The 27,814-nt window shown below is 55.9% G+C and overlaps 2 protein-coding genes across 4 annotated transcripts; both read left to right on the top strand.

The window, feature by feature from the left end:
- Positions 1-500: 500 nt before the first annotated feature.
- On the top strand, positions 501-20,438 carry LMNB2 (lamin B2). Of its 3 annotated transcripts, XM_081231487.1 has the most exons (12): positions 501-797; positions 9,390-9,526; positions 13,620-13,776; positions 13,859-13,984; positions 14,770-14,940; positions 15,069-15,194; positions 15,320-15,540; positions 15,635-15,905; positions 15,984-16,091; positions 16,622-16,741; positions 16,923-17,036; positions 17,648-20,438. In XM_081231487.1, the coding sequence occupies exons 1-12, from the start codon at positions 516-518 to the stop codon at positions 17,687-17,689; spliced, it is 1,875 nt and encodes a 624-aa protein (XP_081087613.1). In that variant the 5' UTR covers positions 501-515; the 3' UTR covers positions 17,690-20,438. The 3 variants fall into 3 exon arrangements, with proteins under 3 accessions (XP_081087613.1, XP_081087614.1, XP_081087612.1); XM_081231488.1 differs by lacking the exon at positions 16,923-17,036; XM_081231486.1 differs by having other exon boundaries at positions 15,635-16,091.
- Positions 20,439-20,886: 448 nt separating this feature from the next.
- On the top strand, positions 20,887-22,083 carry TIMM13 (translocase of inner mitochondrial membrane 13). The gene is made up of 3 exons (XM_081230758.1): positions 20,887-21,086; positions 21,170-21,238; positions 21,415-22,083. Exons 1-3 carry the CDS (start codon positions 20,967-20,969, stop codon positions 21,511-21,513), a joined length of 288 nt encoding a protein of 95 aa, XP_081086884.1. The 5' UTR covers positions 20,887-20,966; the 3' UTR covers positions 21,514-22,083.
- Positions 22,084-27,814: the final 5,731 nt, after the last annotated feature.

Below are 27,814 nucleotides of genomic sequence, written 5' to 3'. Positions count from 1 at the left end.
TCCTTCACCACCCCACCTTTAATTTTTTTTTTCTTTTTTTTTTTTTTGCGGTACGCGAGCCTCTCACTGCCGTGGCCTCTCCCGCCGCGGAGCACAGGCTCCGGACGTGCAGGCCCAGCGGCCATGGCTCACAGGCCCAGCCGCTCTGCGGCATGTGGGATCTTCCCGGACCGGGACACGAACCCGTGTCCCCTGCATCGGCAGGCGGACTCTCAACCACTGCGCCACCAGGGAAGCCCCCCACCTTTAATTTTAATGAATCTCCAAAGAGGTAGGTAGGTAGGTTATACAAGAGGGGAAACCGAATCCCGGAAAGAAACCCGGTGTCACGCATTGGCCCAGCTGGGATTTGGAGCCCGGCGGTTTGGCTCTGGGACAGCGCGGGAAACTGAGCGGGGAGACTACAGCTCCCGGCGTGCCGCGCGCGGCGCCGGCCGGACTACAAGTTCCAGGCGGCCCCGCGGCGGCGGCGGCGGCGGGCTGCGGGCGCCATTTTGGTCGGCGGGTCGGATTGAATGAGCCCGCCGAGCCGCGGCCGCCGTTCCGAGCCGCACGGACCCCGAGCCGCCGCCGCTCCTGCCGCCGCCGCCGCCATGGCCACGCCGCCGCCTGGCCGCGCGGGCGGGCCCGCCACGCCGCTGTCGCCCACGCGCCTGTCGCGGCTGCAGGAGAAGGAGGAGCTGCGCGAGCTCAATGACCGCCTGGCGCACTACATCGACCGCGTCCGCGCGCTCGAGCTGGAGAACGACCGGCTCCAGCTCAAGATTTCCGAGCGGGAGGAGGTGACCACGCGCGAGGTGGGCGCTGGCGCCGGGGGCTCCCGCTGGGGCGCGCAGGGCTCTCAAGGTCCCCGGGGGCTTCGGGGACGCCCCTGCGAGAGGGGGAGACTGGGGAGGGCCCTGCCCACCGAGGCGTCCCCAGGGGGCTTCGGGGGCCCCGGCGAGGGTCGCACGCTTGGTTGGGCCCCGGCCTCTGAGCGTCCCCGTCGGGTTTCGGGGACCCCTCCCGTGCGAGAGGTGGAGACTGTTTCCGGCCCCGCCCATCGAGGGGTCCGGGGAGATCTCGGGGTCCCTCGAGTGAGGGGTGCACGCCGGGGCGGGCTTCTGCCTCTGAGAGTCCCCGGGGAGGTTCGGGGGGCCTGAGTGAGGGGTAGAGGTCTGGACGGACGCTCACAAGGGATTCCCCAGGGGTTTCTACCCTCCCTCCCCGTACGAGAGGTGGAGACTGGCGCCGGCCCCGCCCCCCGAGTGATCCCCTGAGAAACGTGCAGACTAGGGCGAGTCCCGTCCTCTGGTGGGTCCCCAGGGTATCTGGGGGGCCCCGAGTGAGGGTGCACCCTGGAGCAGGTCCCCACCCACCGGGGGTCTCCTGGGTGTTTCACGGATCCCATGAGTCTGGGGCTGACCAGTCCCCTGAGGGGGGTTGGCCTGAGTGAGGGGTGCAGGCTGGGCAGGCCCCCTCCTCTGAGGGATCCCCAGGGGACCTTGGGGGTGTTGTGCCTGGGCAAGTGAAGGGGGGGCCTTCCTGGGCGGGGGGAGATGGGGCAGGCTCTGCCCACCAAGGGATTCGGGGAGCTCTAGGGGGCCCCTGAGTGATGGGGTGTGAGCCAGGGTGGACCCCACTCCTAAGGGAGTTGTGGGGAGTCTTGGGGGATGTGTCTGGGTGTTCGGGTGTCCTAGGAGAAAACGGGGGAGGTTTTTGCGTCTCTGGGGAGACTGGGAGGCTCAGACCCTCTGAGTGGGCCCTGAGGAGGGGTGGGGGTCTCAGGGGGTGTCTCTGGGGTGAGTCAGTGGTCTCTGTTCTCCTTGGAACTTTGCAGGGGTCCTGTAATGAATCCTGGGGAGTTCAGTGATTGGGGTGGGGTTAGGCAGGAGGTTCGGTCTTTTACCAGGGCCTGGGGTGGGCGGGGGTCAGAGGGGGGGAATCTGATTTCTCGCAGGTCCCATGGGAAATTTGGGAGGCCCTTAGTTGGGCCCTGGGACCCCTTGGCTGGTGAGCAGGAGCCTGGTAGTCTGGTAGCCCCTGCCCTGTCCTGGGGGATGCGAGGGGAGGGGGAGGCATGAGTTCTTGGGGAACCAGCAGGAAGTTTTGCTGTAGACTGAGGGAGAAGGGGCTGGACAAGCCCTGTCCCCTAAGGGGATGTTAGGGCTGGTGTCTGGGGGTCCTGGGTGGGGTGTGTCCGGACTGGCTGCCAACCTAGTGCCCTCCTTTTCTCCCACCAGCGCCCCCCCCCAACCCCAGGGCAGGTCCTCAGAATAAGGGGGAGAGATGCCCACCATGTGGTTCCCCTGTGGGCCCCGTGCAAGAGTCATGGTCTGAAGCTGGCACTTAGCGCTCTGAGCCTTGGCCTCCTACTCCGGAGAATGGGCCCAGTGACCGACTTCTGGGAGGAGAGCTTCAGGGGGCTGGGGAGGTGGGGGGGGGTCATTTCTGGGAGCCACGTACCCTCTGTGATCTTAACCTCTCTGGGCTCAGTGCCTCTTCTGTAACCTGGAAATAATAATAAATACCTACTTTGGGGGCTTGTTTGTGGGGCCACAATGAGTTCACATTTGTTTTGTAGAATAAAAGCAATGAAATGAAGGATCCCGTGGGTTCTGTTGTCCCTGTTTGATGGTCCCTAGGATAGGGATGGGCCCAGAAAGTGTGGCTTGGGCCTTCAGGGAGGTAGAAGTCTTGGTGGCTGGTGGTGCTGTATTAGGTTGCCTGAGATTGGATTAAGGCTCGGGATCCAAACCCTGCTTTTAATCTGTGACCTTGGGCAGGTCCCTCAGCCTCCCAGAGCCTTGGTTTTGTTGTCTGTACAATGGGGCTGGAGTGGCCCGACCCAGAGTGTGGCCACTTGCTTCAGCAGTGCGTGCATGTCCTCGGGATGCAGGCCCAGGTCCCCCCTGCCAGGCTGGTCAGCGCCCGGGGTCATTCCCCCCAGGCTCTTGTCCCACCTGCGGGCTGAACCACCGTGCTGACCTTTGGGGGTGGTGGCCTAGTGGGCCCGATGGACGTCGGGTGCTGGCCCCCACTGGATGGATGTCGTGCCCGAGAGCGCATGCAGGGGCTGGGCCTGGGGAACTTGATGTGTCTGGGCAGCTGCCGAGGCTGGTTGGGATGCAGGACTGCTGGGTGGGAGCAGGGGAGCCCGACCCCACGGTGAGCACCCTCCAGGGCTGTGCTTAGGATCTGGGGCCACCCAGGTGACAGGCGTGTTTGCAGCGGGAGTGGGGAGTTCCCACTAGCTTGCTGTCCTAGAGCTTGGGGGTGAGATGACAAATGCCCCTCTCAGCTGGACAGTGGAGAGAGCCGGTAACCTACTGGAGCAGGAGGTGGTGTGGTCACGTGGGCTGCGTGGAGGGAGTGACCTGCAAGTGGCCAGGGCTACGGAGGGGCGGGGCTTGATGGGCGGGCCAGGCAGGTTCAGGGAGCCGCCAGGGCTCAGGCTGGCTGAGTGGGCGGATGCGGGGGGGGGGGGGGCGTGGAGGGGCGTGGGGGGGCGTGGTGTGTCAGGCTTCCCAGAGGGCACTTTACCTGTTCAGCAGCTCCTCACCTGGAAGGAATCTGCCCCCAGGGGACACTGGGTGATGGCTGGGGACATCTGTGGTTGTCACACTTGGGGGGGGCCAGGGATGCTACTCCACACCCCGCAGGGCCCAGGAGGGTCCCCCACAGAGGATGATCTGGTCCCAAATGCCATTAGTGTCAAGGCTGAGAAGGCACTTAAAGAATCCTGTGATGATGCAGTTTAAAATGTTGTGAGCACACTGTGTGCTTGTAATCAATCTGAAGGGTCCAGGGGCATAAGGTAAAAAGTCAGATTCCCATCCACAAGCCTGGGCTGGCTACTTGTAGACTCTAGCCTTTCCCATCGGAAGTCAGATGATGCATTTTCTGGCCGGGTGAGCAGTACTGGGGCGAATGCCACGTGCAGATGTCACTGGAGGGTTTCTGGGAGGCTGGGGGCTGGCCAGATTTCTGTTTGAGAAGGATCATGGGTGCTGAGGGGGCAGGAGTGGGCCAGGGAGGGAGGGGGGTTCTCCGGGGAGCCTCCCCAACCAGATGTTGAGTTCCTCTGGGCTTCGCTTTCTTCCCCCTTGCTGCCCAGGTGTCCCATTGCTGTGGGGGTCGGGGGGGTGCTCCCCAGGTGGACCCCGGGAGCAAGAGCTGAGCTGGGCTCTGGGAGTTCGGGGAGGGCCAGTGTTTGGCTGTGGTTCTCAATCCCAGGGCAGTTTTGTCCCCCAGGGACGCAGGCAGGTCCTCACAGGGTAAGTCTGGGACCCCAGGAAAAGGCCACCTCGGGTGACGTGAGCCCTGCTCCTCCACGGCAGCATATTTGTTGGCATTTCCTCAAGCTCGGCGATTGTGCAGCACCGGCCGTAAAAGACAGAACTAAAGGCCCAGGCTGTGCCCGGGGATTCCCACAGGACTGTCCCAAGTGTCACAGTGCAGGGAGGCACAGGCCTGCCCGGAGAACCCCCGTTCACTGGTCTGAAAGAGCCTTTGTGACATTGGCCATCTGCGTGTCCTCCTCTAGATAGAATTTTCTCCATCGTCCCAGTGCTGTCGATTGGGTTCGGCAGATGTTTTCTGGAAAGGGCTGGAGTTGTTCTCAGCTTTGTGGGCTGATGGTTTCAGGCTTGAGCACTCAGCTCGGCCGTTGTGGTGGGGAAGCTGCCCTGGGCAGTACATGGAGGAATGTGCAGATTGCCTGACAATAAAGCTTTATTTATACACACTGAAATGTGCACTTCGTATGGGTGCCTGTGTCACGAGATACCTTTTTCTTTTCTTTTTTTTTTTTTTTTCACCCAGCCAATTTGAAAATATAAAAACCCTTTTAGTCCCACAGGCTGGACAAAAACAGGTGGTGGGCTGGAATTTTGGCGCCTGGGCCTGAGTTTGCAGTCCTGGCTATAGAGGATTGCCTTACTAAGACACATAGATGGGTGTGCACATGTGCACACACGCCCAAAACGCTGTGAGAACCGAGCACAGACACATCTCGGGTCATTGCGCTGCACAGACACTGCATTTTTACAAATTGAAGGTCTGTGGCAACCCTGCCTTGAGTAAGTCTGTTTCCAGTTTCTTCATTTGTGTTATTTGTTATGGTGATCTGTGATTAGTGACCTTTGATGTTACTATTGCAAATAGATTACAACTTGCTGAGGCTCAGGTGACAGCATTTTTTAGCAATAAAGTATTTTTATTTTTTTTAATTAAAAATTTTTTTATTTATATATATATTTGGCTGTGTTGGGTCTTCGTTGCTGCTCACAGGCTTTCTCTAGTTGCAGCGAGCAGGGGCTACTCTTCGCTGCAGTGTGGGCTTCTCGCTGCAGTGGCTTCTCTTGTTGCAGAGCACGGGCTCTAGGCACGCGGGCTTCAGTAGTTGTGGCTCACAGGCATAGTTGCTCCGCGGCATGTGGGATCTTCCCGGCCCAGGGATCAAACCCATGTCCCTGCATTGGCAGGCGGATTCTTATCCACTGCGCCACTAGGGAAGTACTAATAGAGTATTTTAAAATAAGAGCTGTGCATTGTTTTTTTTGCCACAAGGCTACTGTACAGTCAATAGACTACAGGGTAGTGTGAGCATACTTTTTTTTTTAGCTGAGCCGTGCGGCTTGTGGGATAAAGATCCGTTCCCAGGGATCAAACCCACGCCCTTGGCAGTGAAAGTGCGGAGTCCTAACCACTGAACCACCAGGGAATTCCCTGGGCATAACTTTTTAAAAAAATATTTATTTATTTATTTGGTTGTGCCGGGTCTTAGTTGCAGCAGGCAGGCTCCTTAGTTGCAGCTCGCTGGCTCCTTAGTTGTGGCAGGCAGGCTCCTTAGTTGTGGCACGTGAACTCTTAGTTGCAGCATGAATGTGGGATCTGGTTCCCTGACCAGGGATCAAACCTGGGCCCCCCGCATTGGGAGCGCAGAGTCTTAACCACTGCGCCACCAGGGAAGTCCCCTTGTCTATAACTTTTATATGTACTGGGAAACCAAACAATTCGTATGACTCGCTTTATTATGATACTCGCTTTATTGCAGGGGTCTGGAACGGGACCCTCTGTGTCCCTGAGGTCTGCCTGCTCTTTAACAAGACCCCCGAGAGTCACCCAAGATGGCCTAAGACAAGTGAGGCCCTCGCCTTGGGCACGGAGTCTAGTGGGACGCCCACATTCTCGCTCACGGAGATGAATACACGATGTAGTTTGAATTGCTCGAGCTTACTTTATTTATTTATTTATTTATTTATTTATTTATTTATTTATTTATTTATTTATTTGTCTGTGTTGGGTCTCCATTTCTGTGCGAGGGCTTTCTCCAGTTGCGGCGAGCAGGGGCCACTCCTCATTGCAGTGCGTGGGCCTCTCACTGTCGTGGCCTCTCCCGTTGCGGAGCACAGGCTCCAGATGCGCAGGCTCAGTAGTTGTGGCTCGCGGGCTTAGTTGCTTCGCGGCATGTGGGATCTTCCCAGACCAGGGCTCGAACCTGTGTCCCCTGCATTGGCAGGCAGATTCCTCACCACTGCGCCACCAGGGAAGCCCCTCGAGCTTACTTCTTGGGTCAGTGTTAGGTGTACAGACAAAGGTCAAGGGCGGTACTGGGTCCCCATCAGCACCTCACGTCAGCGTGTCTCACAGCTCGCTCTCTGACAGTGCTGCATCACTTTAGCTTTGCTCAGGTCTCCTGAGCTGAGCCACCATCCTCTCTGCCCCAGGACCCCTCAGGACCCCTGTGATATCCAGGTCTCCCGTCTCCTGGGCCCCTGTGGGCTGTGCTGGTTCCCCACCTTTCCTGGTTCCTGGGGCCCTGGGCAGCTGTGAGGTGGGGACAGGAGTGTCCCCATTGGGGTTCATCTGGTGTTTTCTCATGGGCAGGCCGGGTTAGGGGCGTGAGTGGTAACTTTTTTTTTTTTTTTTTTTTTTGGCTGCCCCGCGTGGTACATGGAACTTCCCCGACCAGGGGTCGAACCCACACCCGCTGCAGTAGAAGCGCAGAGTCCTAACCACTGGACCACCAGGAAAGTCCCCATGAGTGGTATCTTAATGGGATATTTTAAAAGTTGAAATTATTGCTGATGTCCACTGTGGATAAGCATCAGGCGTATGTGCAGGATCTCGTGCTGGGGTTCCTGCCCCCTGAGCCCCAACAGTTTCTGTTTTGATCTCGCCTTGATTTCCTGTCGTGTTGGTCCATCTGCACCCCTCGTGCCCTGAGGGGAGGCTGGAGAGACAGGGCCCCAGTAGGAACCCAGCCTGTGGGGCCGGAGATCTTGTCTGAGATCCCTGCCTAGGTGCCAGGCCCTCCACTGGGGTTAGGAAAGTTCTGGAAGGTGACTGGATGGGCGGGGAGAGAGGGCAGAGACACATCCCCTGCGTGTCCCCCTCTCGGAATTGCCCCCAGTGGACTGCTCTGCCCTGTACCTTGACAGGTCAGGAGAAGGCAGTGTGCTGTCCCGTGCCTCAGTTTCCCCATTTGTGAAATGGGGCTAAGAGCCCATACCCCCCCTACCTGTGGGATGAAATGACGAGGAGTGCTGGATTGAGTTGGGAGAGCCAGGCGCTAGCTGGAGAGGGTGGGAGTCTGAGGTCAGACTGGCTGTTAAATCCCACCTCTTCTGGATTTGTTCTGATCTGCCTGGGACATTCCGGTTTGAACCCTCAAAAATCCCACATCCTGGAATCCCCTCGGTCCCAGGCAAACGGGGATGGTGGTCACCCAACCAAGTGGCAGGCCCTTGGCAGCTCCCCTGAGCCTCGTCAGCTCAGGGGCCTTTCCTGTGCAAGGGAGGGGAGTGACCCTCCCAGGCCTTAAGCTGACCTCCGACCCCGGCACAGACACTCACTGCTCTGCTGTAGTTTTGTGGCAAATGGTGCCACTTTCAAAGCCAGCTGCCTTGTCACCCTCTGTCTGCCTTCTGTGTCAGCCCCCGAAAGTGTTTTAACTACTTTATTGAGGTATAATTCCCGTCTCATGCAATTCACCCAGTTAAACTCTGCTCTAAGTTCAGGAGTGGTTAATATATTTAGAGCTGTGCAGCCATCTCCCCAAAGGAAACCCCTTCTTGGGGAGGGGCAAGATAGGGTAGGGGATTAAGAGGAACAGACCATTATGTATGAAGTAAATAAGCTACCAGGATATATTGTACAACACAGGGAGTATAGTCAATATTTTTTAGTAACTATGAATAGAGTATAACCCTTAAAAATTGCAAATCACTGTGTTGTATACCTGTAACTTATATAATATCGTACATCAACTGTATCTCAAAAAAACCCCAACAAAACAGAATTGCATGGTCTTCCCTGGTGGCGCAGTGGTTGAGAGTCTGCCTGCCGATGCAGGGGACACAGGTTTGTGCCCTGGTCTGGGAAGATCCCACATGCCGCGGAGCGGCTGGGCCCGTGAGCCATGGCCGCTGAGCGTGCACGTCCGGAGCCTGTGCTCCGCAACGGGAGAGGCCACAACAGTGAGAGGCCCGCGTACCGCAAACAAAAAAAACCCCAAAAACAAAAAACAAAAAACCCTCAGAATTGCACTAAAAAAAAAAAAAAAAAAGAAGCCCCGTCCCCATTAGTGGTCACCCCCTCACCCTCCTCCAGTCCCTTGACATTAACCCACTCTGTCCCTGTGGATTTGCCTGTTCTGGATGTTTCCCGTTGATGGAATCACACACTGTGTGTCCTTCTGTGTCTGGCTTCTCTCACTGAGCATCGTGTTCTCAAGGTCTGTCCACATTGGAGCGAGTGTCAGGGCGTCACCCTTTTTCACAGCTGAGTGATTCTCCCATGTGTGGAGGGACCACATTCTGTTTATCTGTCATCTGCTGATGGGCATTTGGGTTGTTTCCACTTTGGGGCCATTAGGAGTGATGGGGCTGTGAACCCATGCATGCATGGGTCTTGTGTAAGGTGTGTGTTATTTCTCCTGGGTAGATGCCTGGGGGTGGAATTGCTGGGTTGGTGGTTGCTCTGTTTGTCCATCTGAGGAAATGCCAGACTGTCTTCCGTGGTGGCTGTACTGTTTTAATCCCCTGGCCATGCGTGGAGGTGCCGATTCCTCCCTGTCCTCACCAGCACTTGTTATCGACTGTCCTTTCCACGGTAGCCATCCTCGTGGGGGGAGGTGGTGTCTCACTGTCCTGTTGGTTCCAGATATTTGTAAACACGCTCACGGCCCTGTGCCCCTCGGCGTGGGGCAGGTCGGGCAGGGAGGCTGATGGGAGACCTGAGGTGTGTGCCCAGCTGGCAGGTGCGACCTAGCAGCGGCCAGTGATGGGGGCCAGTGACCTAGACAGGCTGGGGTGGCCCAGGGCTGGTGGGGCAGTGTCGGGGTGAGCAGGAGCCGTGTTGGTGGGGAAGGGTGGGCTTCACCTTGGCCTGGCTGTCCCCCCCAGGTGAGCGGCATCAAGACGCTGTATGAGGCGGAGCTGGCTGATGCCCGCCGGGTGCTGGACGAGACGGCCCGAGACCGGGCCCGGCTGCAGATCGAAATTGGGAAGCTGAGGGCCGACCTGGAGGAGGCCAACAAGAGGTGGGGCTGCAGCCGGCGCGATGTCGCCTGATTCCGGGGTGCACGGGGGGCCGGGGTAGGGGTTGTCGCCCTGTGCGAGGTGGCGGCTTCCGTCTGAGCAGGGCCCCCGGCTCGGGCAGCCCTCCTGGGAGCGGGCCATGTGGGTTCTGGGGGCCGCTGGGTGGGTGGGGGCGGCCTCTGTGGCCTGGCCCTCTGGGCGCCCTGTCTAGAGCCTTTATCCCTCAATATAATTTGGCCCCAGGAAGAGTTAAAACCCAGCAGCTCTCCTGGGACTGAATCCCTGGTAGCTGGTAGCCCTGTGCCCCTTCCCTTCCCCAGAGAAGGGGTGCCCCAGGTCACAGAGCCCAGCCGGGGAAGCCGGGGGCGGCGGGTGACCTTCTCTTCCCGTTCTTGAGCACTGTCTCCCACCTGCTCCCCAGTAAAAGGCTCAGGAAATTCGGAGGACAAGGCGGTGCTGGTGGTGATGGTAGCAGAAGGAATAAAGTGATGTAAACTCGTGGAATGTTTAGATAAAGGACTCTGTGAGGGACACCAGATCTCCTCCCTGCTGACGGCGACCCCAGCAGGTCCTGGCTGGCATCAACTCCGGTTACAGGGGAAGCCGAGGATGAGGTGTGGGGAGGAGTCATCCATGGTCCCTCGGCGTGGCAGGGACCAGGACTGAGGCCTGGACCCGGGCTCCTGAGTCCCTGTTCATAGTCCCAGCAGCAGCTGACTGCCACCTTCACGTTTGCAGGGTTCTTTTTCATTTTTTTCTGATTAGTAGACTTTTAAATTATCATTAATAGATATTTTTTTTGTTTTTGAGGAGTTTTAGGTTTACAGGAAAATGAGTGGAAAGTACAGGTTTGCCCAGACCCCCCTCCAGGGTCCCCGATGGCGACCACCTTGCAGTAGTGGGTGTGCCGCATTGTTACGACTGAAGAGCCAATATTAGTACATTCTTCTTGGCTGAAGGCTGTAGCTGACATAGGGGTTCTCCGTTGGTGTCCTGCTGTCTCTGGGTTTGGACAAACGTACGCTGACACGTGTCCACCATCACAGTATCACACAGAGTAGTTTCACTGCCCTGAAAATCCCCTGTGCTCCACTGACTCATGCCTCCCCCCAACCCCTGGAAACCAAGGGTCCTTTTTTTTTTCCCAAGGATCCTTTTACTGTCCCCACATAGCTCTGCCTTTTCCAGAATGCCCTGGAGTTAGGATCACTGTGTGTTGCCTTCTGAGACTGTCTTCTGTCACTCAGTGATGTGTTTCTGGTTCCTCCGTGGAACAGAACAGAGAGCCCAGAGACAAACCCACACAGTATAGTCACCTGGTCTTTGATGAGCAGCAAAGGCAATCTGTACACTTTTTTTTTTTTATCTGTACACTTTTAAAACAGCCAGGTAAACTGGATATCCCATCAATTTATTACTTTTTTTTTTCCCCCTTTTGGCTACACCTCCTGGCTTGTGGGATCTTGGTTCCCCAACTGAGGATTCAACCCACGCCCTCGGCAGTGAAAGCGCGGAGTCCTAACCACTGGACCACTAGGGAATTCCTAATTTATTACTTTTTTTTTTTTTTTTTGCGGTACGCGTGCCTCTCACTATTGCGGCCTCTCCCGTTGCGGAGCACAGGCTCCGGACGCGCAGGCCCAGCGGCCATGGCTCACGGGCCCAGCCGCTCCGCGGCATGTGGGATCTTCCCAGTCCGGGGCACGAACCCGCGTCCCCTGCATCGGCAGGTGGACTCAACCACTGCGCCACCAGGGAAGCCCAAGCCCACATTTTTTAATTAAAAAGGGACTTGAGCTTCTTGGAGAAGATTAGGAGAATTCTGGAATTCCCCCAGCCCCTCTCAGGCCTGGAACCTCCCAGACACCTTTAACCTGCGTGTTGCTCCTCGTCTGGGTCCAGAGGTCACGTGTCTTTCTGCTTATCAGAGTCATAGATACTCCCTGGCGAGAAAGCAGATAATGCATTTAATTTAAAGAGAAAAATGAAAGTCTCCATGAGCCTCCACCCAGACAGAATCTCCAAGGCCGATCTGGTATACTTCTTTTCCACCTTTTTAAATTTAAACTCAAGGTGGACGCCATCAGACAGCACAAGGCTTTCCTGACCTCGAGCCTGGTCATCGATGGCACCTGTGTCGTGATGCCATCCCAGCCCCTCGGCCGTGTTCCAGGCTCCTGCGACAGCTTCGGGTAGCAGCTGTGCCCGCCGTCGGGCACCCGGGCTGGTGGCTTTTACTTTGGCCCCTGCTCTGGGAGGAAAGCTTCCCAGGCTGTGGGCACTCACATCTGCAGGTGCTTCACCCAACAGCCTCGCTTCCTGCTCTTCGGCTCAGAGCCCTCACAGACAGGTGTGGGTGGCATGTGACAGCAAGCAAGGTGAACCTCCTGACAGGTTACAGCAGTGCTTTTCTTTTCCTACCGAATATATCGTGAAAACCCTGTGATGATGGAAACGCAGGTGGTCGAGTGGAGGACTGACAGGCCGGGGGCTCCCGCCTGATCCTCCAGGAATTAGGGCTCCAGGGCAGGAATCTGCTTTCGCGCTGTGAAGCTGTTAAGAAGCAGGCACTTAAGCCAGTGAGGGCTGCTGGCATCCCTGCTTTCCGGACCATTCTGTGTCGTTCTGCAGAGCCCTAGAATGGGGTGAAGATATCTAGAAATCTGTCACACTTCCTGATCCCTCTGCTGCTGTCGCCCTCGCCTCATGGCTGACCTTGACCTGCCCGCACGCCTCACCCCAGTCCTCTGCACTCTGCTCTGCCCGAAGCCCCGATCCTGCAAAGACAAGGCCCAGCCCCTGGCTTCCCGGCTCCGGCTCAAGGGCCACGCCCAGCAGCTCCCGCCCCGCACACACCCCTCCCCTCCCGCTTCATCCAGCCTCCCAACGCACCCGGTCACGGCTGAGGGCAGCACGTTGCACCGCTGTCTGCACCCATAAGAAAGTTCTCCATGAGGACAGGGGTGTTGGCAGATGTATCTCTAGTGTGAGGACGGTCTTTCCACGAAGCTGGTCCTCAGGAATGATGTGTCAAATGGTTCTAGTTTCCCCAAACCCTCCAGGGATGTGTTGTTTGCAGCCCCACGCCGTGAGTGGAAGAACCAGGACTGTGTGGCTTAAGCTCAGGAATGTGGGCTGCAAGGCCCCCAGACCCTCATAGAGGCCATTGGTGCAACACCTGCACGGAGCTCCTGTGAAGACGGGGTCAGCCTGGAGGCCGGAGTCACTGGACTTCATGCCCCGTCCTGTTGAACTGGCGTGGAGTTCCCAGTGGTTGTCACCCAGGGTGGTCCTGCCCCCAGGGGACACCGGGCATTGTCTTGGGGACGTCTGTGGTTGTCAGGACCAGGGAAGGGGGTGGGCTGCCAGGGCTGCTGCTTCACCTCCTGCAGTGCCCACCGGGAGAGACCCTGGGTGTCCCCACTGCTGCCGGGCAGTTTCAGTTCCTTGGGGAAGTGGGCAAGCAAGCTGTCAACCCCAAGGAGATTTAGAGCAGCGTTCAGAAGTGTTCCCCCTTTTTTAAGAGTTGTGTGTTAGAAAAATCTATTTGGCACCTTAAATATTTCATGTTGGAGATAATTGTCTGTTAGAAGCTGGGCAAGCCCGCCTGAAATAGCTTAAATTTACAAATGAGATCGACTTTTCAGAGGCCGAGGTTTTAATTTGTTACTTTAATAAATTATACACAGGGAATTCCCTGGTGGTCCGGTGGTTAGGACTCAGCACTTTCACTGTCAAGGGTGCGGGTTCGATCCCTGGTCAGGGAACTAAGATCCTGCAAGCCGCATGGCGTGGCCAAAAAATAAATAAATAAATAATACATTAAAAAAAAATCAGAGTTCTCCTCTAAATAACCCTTCCTGTGCCCAAAAGTCTTGGAAAAGGACATGAAAACCCACGTCTTGAGGGTTATTTTGAGCGGCCGGCGGGGTCCCCCTGGTACAGAGTGGGTTTGAAGATGGGGCACCTTTGGTGCCAAGAGGTGAGGCTCTGCTACTGAGAGGGATGCTAGGTCGGGGCCCGGGGCCCAGAGGCCCACGTGAAGTTGGCCTTGGGCATCGGAGCTGCCTGCTAACTTGTGCCCCTGACTTGCAGCGCAAAGAAGAGGGAGGGCGAGCTGACGGTGGCCCAGGGCCGCGTCAAGGACCTGGAGTCCATGTTCCACCAGAGTGAGGCGGAGCTGGCCGCCGCTCTCAGCGACAAGCGAACCCTGGAGAACGACGTGGTGGAGCTGAGGGCCCAGCTGGCCAAGGTAGCTGTGGGTGGGCTGCAGGCCCCCGAGGACTGCCTGCTGAGGCAGACAGCGTCACCAGCTGCTTGTCCCACGTCTCCAGGCGGAAGATGGGCACGCGGTGGCCAAAAAGCAGCTGGAGAAGGAGACGCTGATGCGTGTGGACCTGGAGAACCGCTGCCAGAGCCTGCAGGAGGAGCTGGCCTTCCGCAAGGACGTCTTTGAGGAGGTGGGGCCCCGCCCGGCGGAACCAGGGTGCTCCCTCCTTCCCGCGCCACCCTGATGCCCGCCTCTGTCGTCACGTGGCCGTCTCTCTCTGTCTCTCCCCTGCTCATCTGTGTCTTCCAAGGACACTTGTCCTCGGATTTAGGGCCACCCGGATGATCCAGGATGTTCTTGAGACCCTTAATTACATCTGCAAAGACCCTTTGTCCAGGAAGGTCACACTCGCAGGTTCTGGGGACCAGGACATGGGCACACTTTTTGGGGGGCCGCAATTCAGCCCCCTGCAGACCCTCCCCCGCCATCACCTCTATCTAATTCCAGAATATTCCATCACCCCAGTAGAAGCACCGTCCCCATAGGCAGTCACCGCATCCCCCTCCCCAGCCCCCGACAACCACGAACCCACTCTCTGTGTCTGTGGATCTGCCTGTTTTGGACGTTTCCCATCAGTGGAATCACACGCTGCGTGTCCTGGGTCTGGCTTCTCTCACTTCTCTCACTTCTCAGGGTCCATCCACGTTGTAGCGAGTGTCAGGGCTCACCCCTTTTCATGGCTGAGTGATGCTCCCGTGTGTGGAGGGATCCGTGTGTTGATCGGACGTCAGCTGGGAGACGCTGGGCGGCCCGCTCTTCAGTGGTTGTGAATTGTGCTGTGGGGTGTGAACAGGCGACCTGGCCCCTCCCCAGAGGGTCACAGTTGGCACAGTTTCGTGTCCTCGGTCCAGCACCTGGTGGGTCGGGGACGCTGGTGAGCAGGCCGGGGCGGTGAGCGCGCGGCTGTGTCCCCAGGAGGTTCGGGAGACGCGACGGCGACACGAGCGGCGCCTGGTGGAGGTGGACAGCAGCCGGCAGCAGGAGTATGACTTCAAGATGGGCCAGGCACTGGAGGAGCTGCGGGCGCAGCACGACGAGCAAGTGCGGCTGTACCGCCTGGAGCTGGAGCAGACCTACCAGGCCAAGGTGCGCGTGTGCTGCCCTGCCCCGCCCAGCTCCGCGCCCCGCCCCGCCCCGCGCCCTGCCCAGCCCCGCGCCCTGCCCAGCCCCACCCAGCCCCACGCGGGCTCTCACGCAGTCCCGTGTCACCGCAGCTGGACAACGCCAAGCTGAGCTCTGACCAGAACGACAAGGCCGCCAGCGCCGCTCGGGAGGAGTTGAAGGAGGCCCGCATGCGGGTTGAGTCCCTCAGCTACCAGCTCTCCGGCCTCCAGAAGCAGGTGACTCGCCAGAGCCCCCTGACCCCTCCTCAGGCGCCGTCCCGTCCCTCCCGCCGCCGTCGGTGCGGGGAAGAGGCCCAGAGGTGGCCGGGCTTCCCCCGTGACGCGCGCGGACCCCGCCCCAGGCGAACGAGGCCGAGGACCGGATCCGGGAGCTGGAGGAGACCGTGGCCGGGGAGCGGGACAAGTTCCGGAAGATGCTGGACGCCAAGGAGCGGGAGATGACGGAGATGCGGGACGTGATGCAGCAGCAGCTGGCCGAGTACCAGGAGCTGCTGGACGTCAAGCTGGCCCTGGACATGGAGATCAGCGCCTACCGCAAGCTCCTGGAGGGCGAGGAGGAGAGGTGGGCGCGGCGCGGCAGGGGCGGGGGTGGGGCGAGCATGCTGTCCCGGGCCGGGCGGGTTGAGTCACCAGGCACCCCGCGGCCCCGCCCCCAGGCTGAAGCTGTCCCCCAGCCCGTCGTCGCGCATCACCATCTCGCGGGCCACATCGAGCAGTAGCGGCAGCAGCATGTCCGTGTCCGGGCGCCTGGGCCGCAGCAAGCGGAAGCGGCTGGAGGTGGAGGAGCCGCCGGGCACGGGCTCCAGCGGCACCAGCTCGGGCAGCAGCTTCCGCCTGGCCCAGCAGGCCTCGGCCTCGGGCAGCATCAGCATCGAGGAGATAGACCTGGAGGGCAAGTTCGTGCAGCTGAAGAACAGCTCGGACAAGGTGAGGCCCCCACCCAACCCGTGGGGAGCCCGCTGGGTCTTCTCGGAGTCGTGGGCCAACGCCCGTCCCCTTTGCCAGGATCAGTCTCTGGGCAACTGGAGGATCAAGAGGCAGATCCTAGAAGGGGAGGAGATCGCCTACAAGTTCACGCCCAAGTATGTGCTGCGGGCCGGCCAGACGGTCACGGTAGGTGGCTGCGGAGAGGGAGCGGGCAGGAGGATGTGAGGTGTGACTGGGATGGGGTGGGGGGACCGGGGTGCGGGGGGAGAGCATTACAGGAATGGAGCTCCGGCGCTGAGAACAGCTGCCTGCTGTCACAGATCACCTGTGTGCCAGTGTTTCTTCATCCGGGCTTCCCTGGAGTCCTTGGGAGGGCCTAAGTGATGTGCTGGGGGTCCATGGTGGAGGTGGGGCTGAGTCCAGGCTGTCTGGGCTGTGAGTCCAGGCACTGGCGAGACACATGACAGCCAACAGGCATGGACTCTAGGGCTTCCGATTCCAGCCTGGCCCATTTGCCAAGATGAGAGCCCTGGTCACTGTGAACCTCAGTCTCTTCTTCCATACCCTGGTGACTGTCATCCTTAGCCAGGACCCAGTAGGGCCAGAAGGATTAAACGCCCAGGGCATCGAGGGAGCCTGTGATAGAGGGCCGGCTGGTGGTACATGCCACTGGGACCGGAGCTGACATTAACCGGGAGGCCCTCCTGTGTCCCCAGGTATGGGCAGCCGGTGCAGGGGTGGCTCACAGCCCCCCGTCCACACTCGTGTGGAAGAGCCAGAACAGCTGGGGCACGGGCGAGAGCTTCCGGACCATCCTGGTCAATGCTGACGGGGAGGTGAGCACCTCCCTCTGTCTCGGTCCTGGGGTCCCTCCTGGGGTGGGGACTTGGCCAGCAGGGCAAGTGAGCGCAGCCTGGGCCTGGTCCTGGGCATCCGAGCATCCTGACCACCTCGCCTGTGGGCTGGGCCCCCAGCACCTGGGGTGGCTGTCTGCAGCTGCTGTGTCGTCTTGCATAGGAAGTGGCCATGAGAACCGTGAAGCAGTCCTCAGTGGTGCGGGAGGCCGAGGACGGGGAGGAGGGTGAGGACGAGGCGGCCGAGTTTGGAGAGGAGGATCTTTTCCATCAGCAGGTAGAGGCTCCCAGGCGGCACGCGCACACACGCACGTGCACACGCCTGTGGGCCCTGTTTACGCGGCTGCCCTGGGCACCACCTAGGTCTCGCCCTGGCTCGGCCAGGCTGCAGAGCTCACAGCCAGAGGCAGGCCGTGGAGCCAGCTGCCCTCGCCTCCTGGGCTTGCTTGTTGTGTGGACCTCAGGGTACTGGCCCGGGCACCCTGGGAGTGGGGTGTTGAAAGCCTATTGCATCTCAAAGTGACTCTGGTGCAGCCCCGAGGGTTCTCAGTGAATCCCCTGTTACCACGTTTCCTCCAGAGTAGGGTGCTAGTGGTTTAATAATGGCTTTGGGGGGAAGGTGGGGAGCCAAGGAACCACACTGAATGAGACATAAGTGCAAGACTCTTCGGGGTCTGAAACAATTGTACCGTGTTCTGTAGCTCAGAACAGAGATGAGGGAGACATGGAGGGTTCTGGAACAGGGACCATTGAGGCTGGGGTCATCTTGCCGGGAGCTGAGCTTCTCATGGTGGCTCAGGCCCTGCCCCGGTTCAGCCCCTCCTGGAGGGGGCTGGGGGCCACCAGCTACCTTCCTGGCCTCCTCACTGGTGCCGTCCTTCCTTGCAGGGGGACCCGAGGACCACCTCTCGAGGCTGCCGCGTCATGTGAACCGAACATGCCTCATCACACGTCTTTCTTTATCCAGGGCCACTGAAAACTATTTTTATATCATTGGCTTCTTTAGTCCTTGGTACATTTCTAGAGAGTTTTTAAGCAAACTGCCAGAGCGTGGGGGTGGGTTTCTGCTGAGCTTTCCTGTCGCTGGGTTTCCCTGGGCCCTTCATCACCACTGTCCAGAGTGTTAAGTGCCCCGTTCTCACCTTCCGGTTGAGTTTGGGGCCCAGGAGCCGAGTGGCTAGTGGTCTTTGGGCTGGGAGTCCAGGGGACCCGTCCACTGCTTTGGTCTCAGCTGCAGCCTGGGGTCAGGGCAGGAGAGGAGGCCTGAGGTGGACAGAGTGGAACTGCGTGTAGGAATCCAATAGTTGTTTGTTTTATTAAGCTTTTAAAAAAACCAGATTCAGAATCCAGGTTCTGACCTGGTGGGGGGAAGGGGCACCCTGTGGAGTTTTGGTGGCTCAGCCAACCGAGCACCGGAACGAGGGAATCGCAGGCTTTTACCGTCAAGGCCTGGGCTTCGGGGTTTGTTACAGTTTCTGCTCTGCTCTCAGGAATTGGGGTGTGTGGGGTCGGCCTCCTGGCTCCCTCTCTGGCTGCTGGAGCCTCACGTTTCTGGGGCTTTCTGCAGTTGAGTTCCTCACCTGATGGGGATCCGTTCTAAGACTTGTCCTCAGGTAAGCCTTGAGGGGACAGGTGTGACGAACTCAGAAACAAATGCCTTGGGCTCCAGCACGAAGTTCACCTGTAACCACCGCTTCCCACCCTCCCGTCGGAGGAGGGTGACTTCAGGGCGAGACGCTGGACTCCCCGTTCTCTGACTCTGTGCCTTGTGCATGGGGCACGCTGACTCACGTGTATTCTTGGGCATATACTAATATCCCGGCTTCCTCTGTAACTTCTTGCTGAAATGGTGTTTCTGAGACAGACCTGCCAGGGCCAGTTGACCCCTACGGGATGGCTCCATGTCACGGTCCAGCTTCTGGCTGCCTGGAGGGCCCCTCCCTGCATCAGCTTACCTTCGACGCCTCTGCCACGTAGATACACAGAAGTTATTTTTTTAACGGATATTTATTTTTTTACATCGGTCAGTACACACATTGCCGGCATCCCACCTCAGGGGCTCACGTATGCCAGGGTCACCAGGACAGTCCCCAGAGGGGGTGGCATTGGGGGGCCTGTCTCTGTGGACTCTGAGGCCCCAGACGGCAAACTTCTTTCAGAAAGCGCAGCTCAAGTCTTAAAAGACGCAATACTGAGCCACGGAGCAGCCCGCCTGCCTCCTTTCCCTGGGAATCGATCATGGCGACAAGGGCCCGAGGCCTGAGCCCCAGGCCGGGAAGGTGCCAGTGGCCGACAAAACTAAGCTGCTGCTGAGTTTAGAATCCCCTACAGACTCTGGCTTTAAGTCCGAGCATCTTTCCATGGCCACCTGAGTCCCTGGACTGCGGGCTGTGTTTCCCCTGTGGAGGGAGGCATCTCTCACCGGAACAGCTCCTCGGGGACGGGGGAGCCCCTGGAAAGCGTTTCCTACCCTGGCAATGCGCCCCCCTGCCCCCCAGTGTGCACTTGCCCAGGAGTGCTTGCAGACCTGTGAGGTCACAGGCTGTCTTCCTTCTCCCAGACGTAGCAGGAGCTGAGGGAGCCGTGAGGGTCTGGGGAGCCTGATGAGATTCTGGGAGAGTGGGGCTAGGTGGCCCTCAAGCAAGTGGGAACTGCACTGGCTACATCCTTCAAGGTATTTTGGGAGTCTCTGGGGATCAAAGGTCTGTCCTGGAATTTGGGGTCTGAATTGCTGAAGCAGTTTTGCAGGCTGGGCTGGAGGACAGGAAGGAAGGGAGAGGGCCCCACCCTCCCTGCAGGCCCAGAGGTCCGGAAAAACAGCCCAAGGGCTGCCCTAGTGCCTGCAGAGCCCCCAGGCTCACTGGTAGGGGTTGTTCCCAGCAGATGAATTTTCTTGCCTGCTTGAGATCTTGGGTGGAGCCTGGAAGTGGCCCAGACAGGCACTGGGATGCCCTTGGCTGGTGGGGGGAGGGTGCACTGGACTGGTGGCCACTTGTGGCTGGAGGCTGGTGACCGTCATTGGTAATCAAGTATTTGAAAGCACCGGAGCAGAGTCCAATGTTACAATGTCAGCCAGGGCCTGGGAAATCGAATTTGCATTTGTCCTTAAACATACTTAACATTAAGCCACTTAAAATGATGCAGAAGCGATTCTTTTTTCTAAGCCCCTGTCATGTGATGAGGAGCACCCTTCTGGGGAAAACCCACTCTTGCCAGCCCTGGGGAGGGACGGCCTGCGGGGATGTGGCCGGCAGGAACCAACCCCTGGGAGACACCAATGCCTCCCCCCGCCCCCCCCCCGCTCCCCACCCGCGGTCTGGGCGCTCAGCTGTTTCCACAACAGCCAAGTTCAGACTTGGGCTCGTTTTTCCCCACACCGTCTACCCAGCAGTTCTATTTATATCAGCATATCCGAGCTGGGACTGACATTCCTCAAGAACATTCAAGCTACTGGAAAGGTCTTAATTCTGAGCCCGAAAGGGATCATCAGCACTACACGCTAGTGGGCTCGGTTTCAAGAACTCTGCTGTTTAGACACGTTTCAGAGATCTGTTGGTGATTTTTACGATGCATGCCAAACGTGTGGTCTTTTGTTTTCTCCGATGATTTGTAATACACGTTTTATGACTGGAAACTTTTTTATACAACACTCCAATAAACATTTTGGTTTTAAATTCTCCCTCTGAGTCTACTCCCACGCCAGGCTGCTGAATCAGGAGCCCCAGCCCCTAGTGAAGTGGGCGTCTTAGGATCCTACCCTCTGACCCCGCGGCCCCCTAGTTTTCTGCATTCTTTTTTTTTTCTCGTCTGCATTCTTTTCCCACCTGATTCCACTGACACTCCGCAGTGCTTTTGGTCATGTGACGCCCTGGTTTAACACCCCGCCCCACAGCCCAAGGCGCAGGGTAGACGCGCCCACCGCCCCGTGCGCAAGTGCGGAGGGACCCTTGGGGGGCGGAGCTTGAGCGCGGAGGGGCGGGCCTCTGGCCCCGTGTCCCTCCCTTCTCCCCGGAGTCCTTCACGGGAAACCGACTCTGGACCGCTCTTGTCTGCGCATGCGCGGGAGGCCCCGCGCGGCCCTATTGGAGCTGTAGTGCCGCCCCCAGCCCGCTCGGATTCCATTTCCCGTGGGGCCCTGCGGTGTCCGACTTCCGGCGTGTGTGCGGGTGGGCGCACGCGGCCACCGTCCGGTTGACTTTGCGGAGCCATGGAGGGTGGCTTCGGCTCGGATTTCGGGAGCTCCGGCGGCGGGAAGCTGGATCCCGGGCTTATCATGGAGCAGGTGAAAGTGCAGATCGCCGTGGCCAACGCGCAAGAGCTGCTGCAGGTCCGGGGCGGGGGCGGGGGGCCGAGGGTGGCGGGGTCCGCCGGGGGCCGGCGTCGCAACTGAGGGCTCGCGTGTCCCCACAGAGGATGACGGACAAGTGCTTCCGGAAGTGCATCGGGAAGCCGGGGGGCTCCCTGGACAATTCGGAGCAGGTAAACGCGGGGGGCCGGCGGGGTCGCGGGCCCGGACCCGGCGGGGAGGCCTCTGCGCATGCACGCGGACTAACGGGGCGACGCGGTGGGGCCGCGGCGCGTGCGCAGTCCGCTGCCGGGGGGTGGGGGCGCTGGCCGCGGTCCAGACCTGAGCCGTGCGCCCTCCCCGTCCCTAGAAGTGCATCGCCATGTGTATGGACCGCTACATGGACGCCTGGAACACCGTGTCCCGTGCCTATAACTCGCGGCTGCAGCGGGAACGAGCCAACATGTGACCGCGACGCGCCAGCAGGCCACCCCCCCAGCCTTGCCCCAGCCCCGGACCCATTTCCGTAAATGCTGTTTGTGAGGCGGGGGCCAGCCTGTGCGTACTGCCTGCCAGAAGTTTATGAGAACAAGATTGGTGCTGGGACAATTGGGACTCTTCCCGGCCCCTCCGCCTACATGCACACGTGTTAGTGGGTGTAGCTTGGGTCTTGGGAGACCCCTGGCCCCGGTGCCACCTCCCCTTGTGCGCCGGTTACCGAATTAAGTCCCGTGGATCCTGCTGGGGCCGCAGCAGAGTTGACACAGCACGGGTATTATTCAGTGGTCGAATAAATGGAACAGCGGAAGCTAAGTTCACAGCTGAACTTCTCACCCACCTGGCGAGGGGGGTTTTAATTTTAAAGGGAGGAGTGAGGTTAATGATTGGGAGGTCCACGCATTAGTCTACTGGGGAAGGGGAAAGGCTTTTTTGAGGGAGTTGGGGACACCGTTTTTATCCTGTTTTGGTCTTTAATGTATGTACTGGCCTCTGGTAGGTGTGTCATTTAATATGTTAATATAGTAAAATCAACACATAATGAGGTTCAGGGTCTGTTGGAGGTTGGATTTGCCGCCATCTTGGTCCCAGCTGGTTCCACTTGGTTTTTTCTTTGTGCGTGTAGCGTCGTCTCTTATCTCTGGACCCTTTAACTTACAGATTTATGTTCACTCCTGCTGAAGGTGTGGCGGGGAGGGTGGCAGGTTTTGAGCAAAGACCTGGCTTAGGTCTGGCAACAAAATTCCCCCTTCCCTTGTAACTGCTCCTCATTCTTGAGGGGGCGCTGAAGGGCGAAGGTTTGATTTCTGAAGCTGCTTTTTGCTGAACGTGGGTGTAGTTTTTTTCTGGATTAGAGGAACAGAACTGTTCCCTGACTAACCTAAAATAAGTTTGTCACCAGGACGCAGTCCCAGTTGCTTGTATCCGTGTGTTAGTATCATCTGAAGTTTGATGGTTTCAAGCCATTTACTAACGAAGTTGACAAGGCAGTCAAGGAGACAAGGCCCGAAGGTGAGCCGGAGGATGATAGCAGTTAGTGGGCCAGTCAGTGGAAGAAACCAGTTCAGCTGCGGGGGCTCTGCGTGACCATATCCCAGATGGAGCTTGGTTCTTGAACTTGTGTGTTACATCTGTGTAACCACTGAGCTTGTTCATAGATCTCTTTTATGTTGATCTCAGTCTGACCAGAGTTATCGACGTACATGCGGCAGATTTCATTCAAAACTGCGTAGACTTCCCTTTGTTCAGCCAGGAGATAGTCAAGGGCTAGCCTGTTGTCGAGAACAACGTTTGCTAGTGAGTCTAGAGAAGTACGGGGCCCTTATAAGGCAACCTCTGTGTTTTCGGACGAATTCTCAAGGATCGGTGTGAGATCTTTTTTTTTTTTAAATTAATTTATTTATTTTTGGCTGAGTTGGGTCTTCGTTGCAGTGAGCAGGCTTCTCATCTTGGTGGCTTCTCTTGTGGAGCATGGGCTCTAGGTGCACGGGCTTCAGTAGTTGTGGCGCACGGGCTCAGTAGTTGTGGCGCACGGGCTTAGTTGCTCCGCGGCATGTGGGATCTTCCCGGACCAGGGCTCGAACCCGTGTCCCCTGCATTGGTAGGTGGATTCTTAACCACTGTGCCACCAGGGAAGCCCCCCCCGGTGTGAGATCTTGTAGAGTGATTTCATGGTATGTGAGACCTCCCCAGGGGGCCACCAGTCGGAGAGCTATCCCTGCTCCTGCCAGAATGAGTCCCATTGCCCTTTGATCTCAGGGCTGGGTGATACTGATGTTATGAATGGTTATACCTAGGTTCCTAGAACTTGGCTGGCCTAGTGTGCATTGTTTCATAAATTGGGCATTATTTAAGCAAGGAGAAGCTAGAGCCCACCCCAGAGAAGGGAAGGAGTTGGGGTTGTTCTGATGGGGCAGTTGGTTTATTCTCGGGCCACAAAGGAACCAGGTACCCAGGGGGAGAGCATGCCTAGTGCACTTCTGAGGAATTGAACCACCTCCCTAAGTGGCTAGCCCAAGAGGGGGTTCCCTTGCAGTGTGAGGGGAGAGGCCCACCTGCGTAGCAGGGGTCATTGGGGGGTTCTTGACTAGTGGCTTTTCCCCAGGCCTCAGCAGGGCCCCACACTAAACCCCAGACAACTGGCGTCTTCCCTCCCCCATAAGCACATCTCCTGTCTGGTCCCTGTGTGTATTCGTTGAGTGGGCGCAGAGGGCACCAGTGGGTGAGATTTCCATAGGAGTCAATCCCGGGGCACTTAAATTATGGGGCAGTGGAAGAAGCAGTGCTCAGAGTCCGGAGCAGCCCCAGGGTATTACTGCAAGTTTCTCCCTTTGGTAGGGACTGCTGACATGGGCAGTGGCAGCAAGACCGCACTTTAGAGTGAGTGCTTTGTATTTGCTGGAGATGTTAATTTCAGGGATGAGATCCAAGCAGGAAAGCTGCGTTCAAGAGGGGTAGGTGTAGCAGGTCCGTTAGCCAAGGTGAGAGTGAGGCTGTCATTCTTAGGGGCAAAATGTAACACCTTTAATCCACGGGCATCACTTTGTGGGTGGGGGTGACAGACCAGCACTGGGACAGAGTCTGTCCACAGGCTGTAATCCCCGAGAAATGTACTATTGCGTTAAGCTCTCATTTCACGTGGACAGTTACAAGGGACAGGCTTAACCAACTGCTAAGCCTGTCCACCACATTACTTATCTATCAGTAAGTTCTTCCTTTTGAAAGGTAACTTAAGGGCTATAACAGGTTCACAGGTGTGTGGAGTGGGGGGCTCAGTAACTCCTTCCTCAGGTATGGGTGCTGCCTTCACTCTGGTATGGTGGGTCCACGGGGCTGTGCTGTGTAATTGTCAGGCAGTCTGAGTGGTCAAGATTACTAGCTAAGGTCCTGTCTACTTGGGGTCTAACTGGTCTTGTGGTTTTCCAGCCTTCTGGGTTCTCAAATAAACCCAATCCCCAGGGGAGAAAGGATGGAAAGTGATGTCAGAAAGGGAAGGCAGTTCCGGATCCCTGTAGGCGTGTAAAGCTTTGCTTATTTCCCCTTTCTATAAGGCATATTTCAGTCGCTCCAAATCCCTCAGGTTGGTCTTGGAGCCAGGTCCTTCAGGAATGGGCCTCCAGTACATGAGCTCATATGGACTCAACCTGAGCTTTCCTTTGGGGGCTATTTGCAATCTTTTTTTTTTTTTTTAATAATTTTATAAATTTATTTATTTGGGGCTGAGTTGGGTCTTCGTTGCTAAGCGCAGGCTTTCTCTAGTTCTGGCGAGCGGGGGCTGCTCTTCGTTGCGGTGTGCGGGCTTCTCATTGCGGTGGCTTCTCTTGTTGCAGAGCACGGGCTCTAGGCGTGTAGGCTTCAGTAGTTGTGGCACGTGGGCTCAGTAGTTGTGGCTCTTGGGCTCTAGAGCGCGGGCTCAGTAGTTGTGGCGCATGGGCTTAGTTGCTCCGCGGCAAGTGGGATCTTCCCTGACCGGGGCTCAAACCCGTGTCCCCTGCATTGGCAGGCGGGTTCTTAACCACTGCGCCACCAGGGAAGTCCGCTATTTGCGTTCTGAAAGGTGCTGTGGGGAGAAGGGACATCCAGGGTTGATAAGTGTCTGGACCTAGTTTCTCTTAAGTTCCTTTTTTTAAAAAATTTTTTATTGGAGTATAATTGCTTTACAATGGTGTGTTAGTTTCTTCTTTATAACAAAGTGAATCAGTTATACATACGTTCCCATATCTCTTCCCTCTTGTGTCTCCCTCCCTCCCACCTTTCCTATCCCACCCCTCTAGGTGGTCACAAAGCACCGAGCTGATCTCCCTGTGCTATGCGGCTGCTTCCCACTAGCTATCTATTTTACGTTTGGTAGTGTATATATGTCCATGCCACTCTCTCACTTTGTCATGGCTTACCCTTCCCCCTCCACATATCCTCAAGTTCATTCTCTAGTAGGTCTGTGTCTTTATTCCTGTCTTACCCCTAGGTTCTTCATGACATTTTGTTTTCTTAAATTCTCTCTATATATGTTAGCATACGGTATTTGTCTTTGGCTTTCTGAGTTACTTCACTCTGTATGACAGACTCTAGGTCTATCCACCTCATTACAAATAGCTCAATTTCGTTTCTTTTTATAGCCGAGTAATATTTCACTGTATATATGTGCCATATCTATCCATTCATCCGATGATGGACACTTAGGTTGTTTCCATCTCTGGGCTATTGTAAATAGAGCTGCAATGAACATTTTGGTACATGACTCTTTTTGAATTATGGTTTTCTCAGGGTATATGCCCAGTAGTGGGATTGCTGGGTCATATGGTAGTTCTATTTGTAGTTTTTTAAGGAACCTCCATACTGTTCTCCATAGTGGCTATACCAATTCACATTCCCACCAGCAGTGCAAGAGTGTTCCCTTTTCTCCACACCCTCTCCAGCATTTATTGTTTCTAGATGTTTTGATGATGGCCATTCTGACTGGTGTGAGATGATATCTCATTGTAGTTTTGATTTGCATTTCTCTAATGAGTAATGATGTTGAGCGTTCTTTATGTGTTGGCAGTCTGTATATCTTCTTTGGAGAAATGTCTGTTTAGGTCTTCTGCCCATTTTTGGATTGGGTTGTTTGTTTTTTTGTTATTGAGCTGCATGAGCTGCTTATAAATTTTGGAGATTAATCCTTTGTCAGTTGCTTCATTTGCAAATATTTTCTCCCATTCTGAGGGTTGTCTTTTGGTCTTGTTTATGGTTTCCTTTGCTGTGCAAAAGCTTTGAAGTTTCATTAGGTCCCATTTGTTTATTTTTGGTTTTATTTCCATTTCTCTGGGAGGTGGGTCAAAAAGGATCTTGCTGTGATTTATGTCATAGAGTGTTCTGCCTATGTTTTCCTCTAAGAGTTTGATAGTTTATGGCCTTACATTTAGGTCTTTAATCCATTTTGAGCTTATTTTTGTGTATGGTGTTAGGGAGTGATCTAATCTCATACTTTGACATGTACCTGTCCAGTTTTCCCAGCACCACTTATTGAAGAGGCTGTCTTTTCTCCATTATATACTCTTGCCTCCTTTATCAAAGATAAGGTGACCATATGTGTGTGGGTTTATCTCTGGGCTTTCTATCCTGTTCCATTGATCTATCTTTCTGTTTTTGTGCCAGTACCATACTTTTGATTACTGTAGTTTTGTAGTATAGTCTGAAGTCAGGAAGCCTGATTCCTCCAGCTCCGTTTTTCGTTCTCAAGATTGCTTTGGCTATTCGGGGTCTTTTGTGTTTCCATACAGATTGTGAAATTTTTTGTTCTGGTTCTGTGGAAAATGCCATTGGTAGTTTGATAGGGATTGCATTGAATCTGTAGATTGCTTTGGGTAGTACAGTCATTTTCACAATGTTGATTCTTCCAATCCAAGAACATGGTATATCTCTCCATCTATTTGTATCATCTTTAATTTCTTTCATCAGTGTCTTACAATGTTCTGCATACAGGTCTTTTGTCTCCTTGGGTAGGTTTATTCCTAGATATTTTATTCTTTTTGTTGCAATGGTAAATGGGAGTGTTTTCTTGATTTCACTTTCAGATTTTTCATCATTAGTGTATAGGAATGCCAGAGATTTCTGTGCATTAATTTTGTATCCTGCTACTTTACCAAATTCATTGATTAGCTCTAGTAGTTTTCTGGTAGCATCTTTAGGATTCTCTATGTATAGTATCATGTCATCTGCAAACAGTGACAGCTTTACTTCTTCTTTTCCGATTTGGATTCCTTTTATTTCCTTTTCTTCTCTGATTGCTGTGGCTAAAACTTCCAAAACTATGTTGAATAAGAGTGGTGAGAGTGGGCAACCTTGTCTTGTTCCTGATCTCAGTGGAAATGCTTTCAGTTTTTCACCATTGAGGACAATGTTGGCTGTGGGTTTGTCATATATGGCCTTTATTATGTTGAGGAAAGTTCCCTCTATGCCTACTTTCTGCAGGGTTTTTATCATAAATGGGTGTTGAATTTTGTCGAAAGCTTTCTCTGCATCTATTGAGATGATCATATGGTTTTTCTTGTTCAGTTTGTTAATATAGTGTATCACGTTGATTGATTTGCATATATTGAAGAATCCTTGCATTCCTGGAATAAACCCCACTTGATCATGGTATATGATCCTTTTAATGTGCTGTTGGATTCTGTTTGCTAGTATTTTGTTGAGGATTTTTGCATCTATGTTCATCAGTGATATTGCCCTGTAGTTTCCTTTCTTTGTGACATCCTTGTCTGGTTTTGGTATCAGGGTGATGGTGGCCTCATAGA

The sequence above is a fragment of the Mesoplodon bidens genome (assembly GCF_964165515.1).
Source record: "Mesoplodon bidens genome assembly, chromosome: 4".
NCBI classification, from domain to species: Eukaryota; Metazoa; Chordata; class Mammalia; order Artiodactyla; family Ziphiidae; genus Mesoplodon; species Mesoplodon bidens.
Note: the sequence above shows the minus strand (reverse complement) of the source record. Positions and strands in the feature narration are given on the sequence as shown.

Excerpts from the sequence above, each read along its gene's own strand:
- LMNB2 (XM_081231486.1), top strand. The coding sequence starts at position 516 with ATGAGCCCGCCGAGCCGCGGCCGCCGTTCCGAGCCGCACGGACCCCGA. Across the intron at positions 13,777-13,858 it reads TGAGGGCCCAGCTGGCCAAG|GCGGAAGATGGGCACGCGGT; the intron begins GTAGCTGTGGGT and ends CCACGTCTCCAG. Across the intron at positions 14,941-15,068 it reads AGCAGACCTACCAGGCCAAG|CTGGACAACGCCAAGCTGAG; the intron begins GTGCGCGTGTGC and ends GTGTCACCGCAG.
- TIMM13 (XM_081230758.1), top strand. The coding sequence starts at position 20,967 with ATGGAGGGTGGCTTCGGCTCGGATTTCGGGAGCTCCGGCGGCGGGAAG. Across the intron at positions 21,087-21,169 it reads ACGCGCAAGAGCTGCTGCAG|AGGATGACGGACAAGTGCTT; the intron begins GTCCGGGGCGGG and ends GTGTCCCCACAG. Across the intron at positions 21,239-21,414 it reads CCCTGGACAATTCGGAGCAG|AAGTGCATCGCCATGTGTAT; the intron begins GTAAACGCGGGG and ends CCCCGTCCCTAG.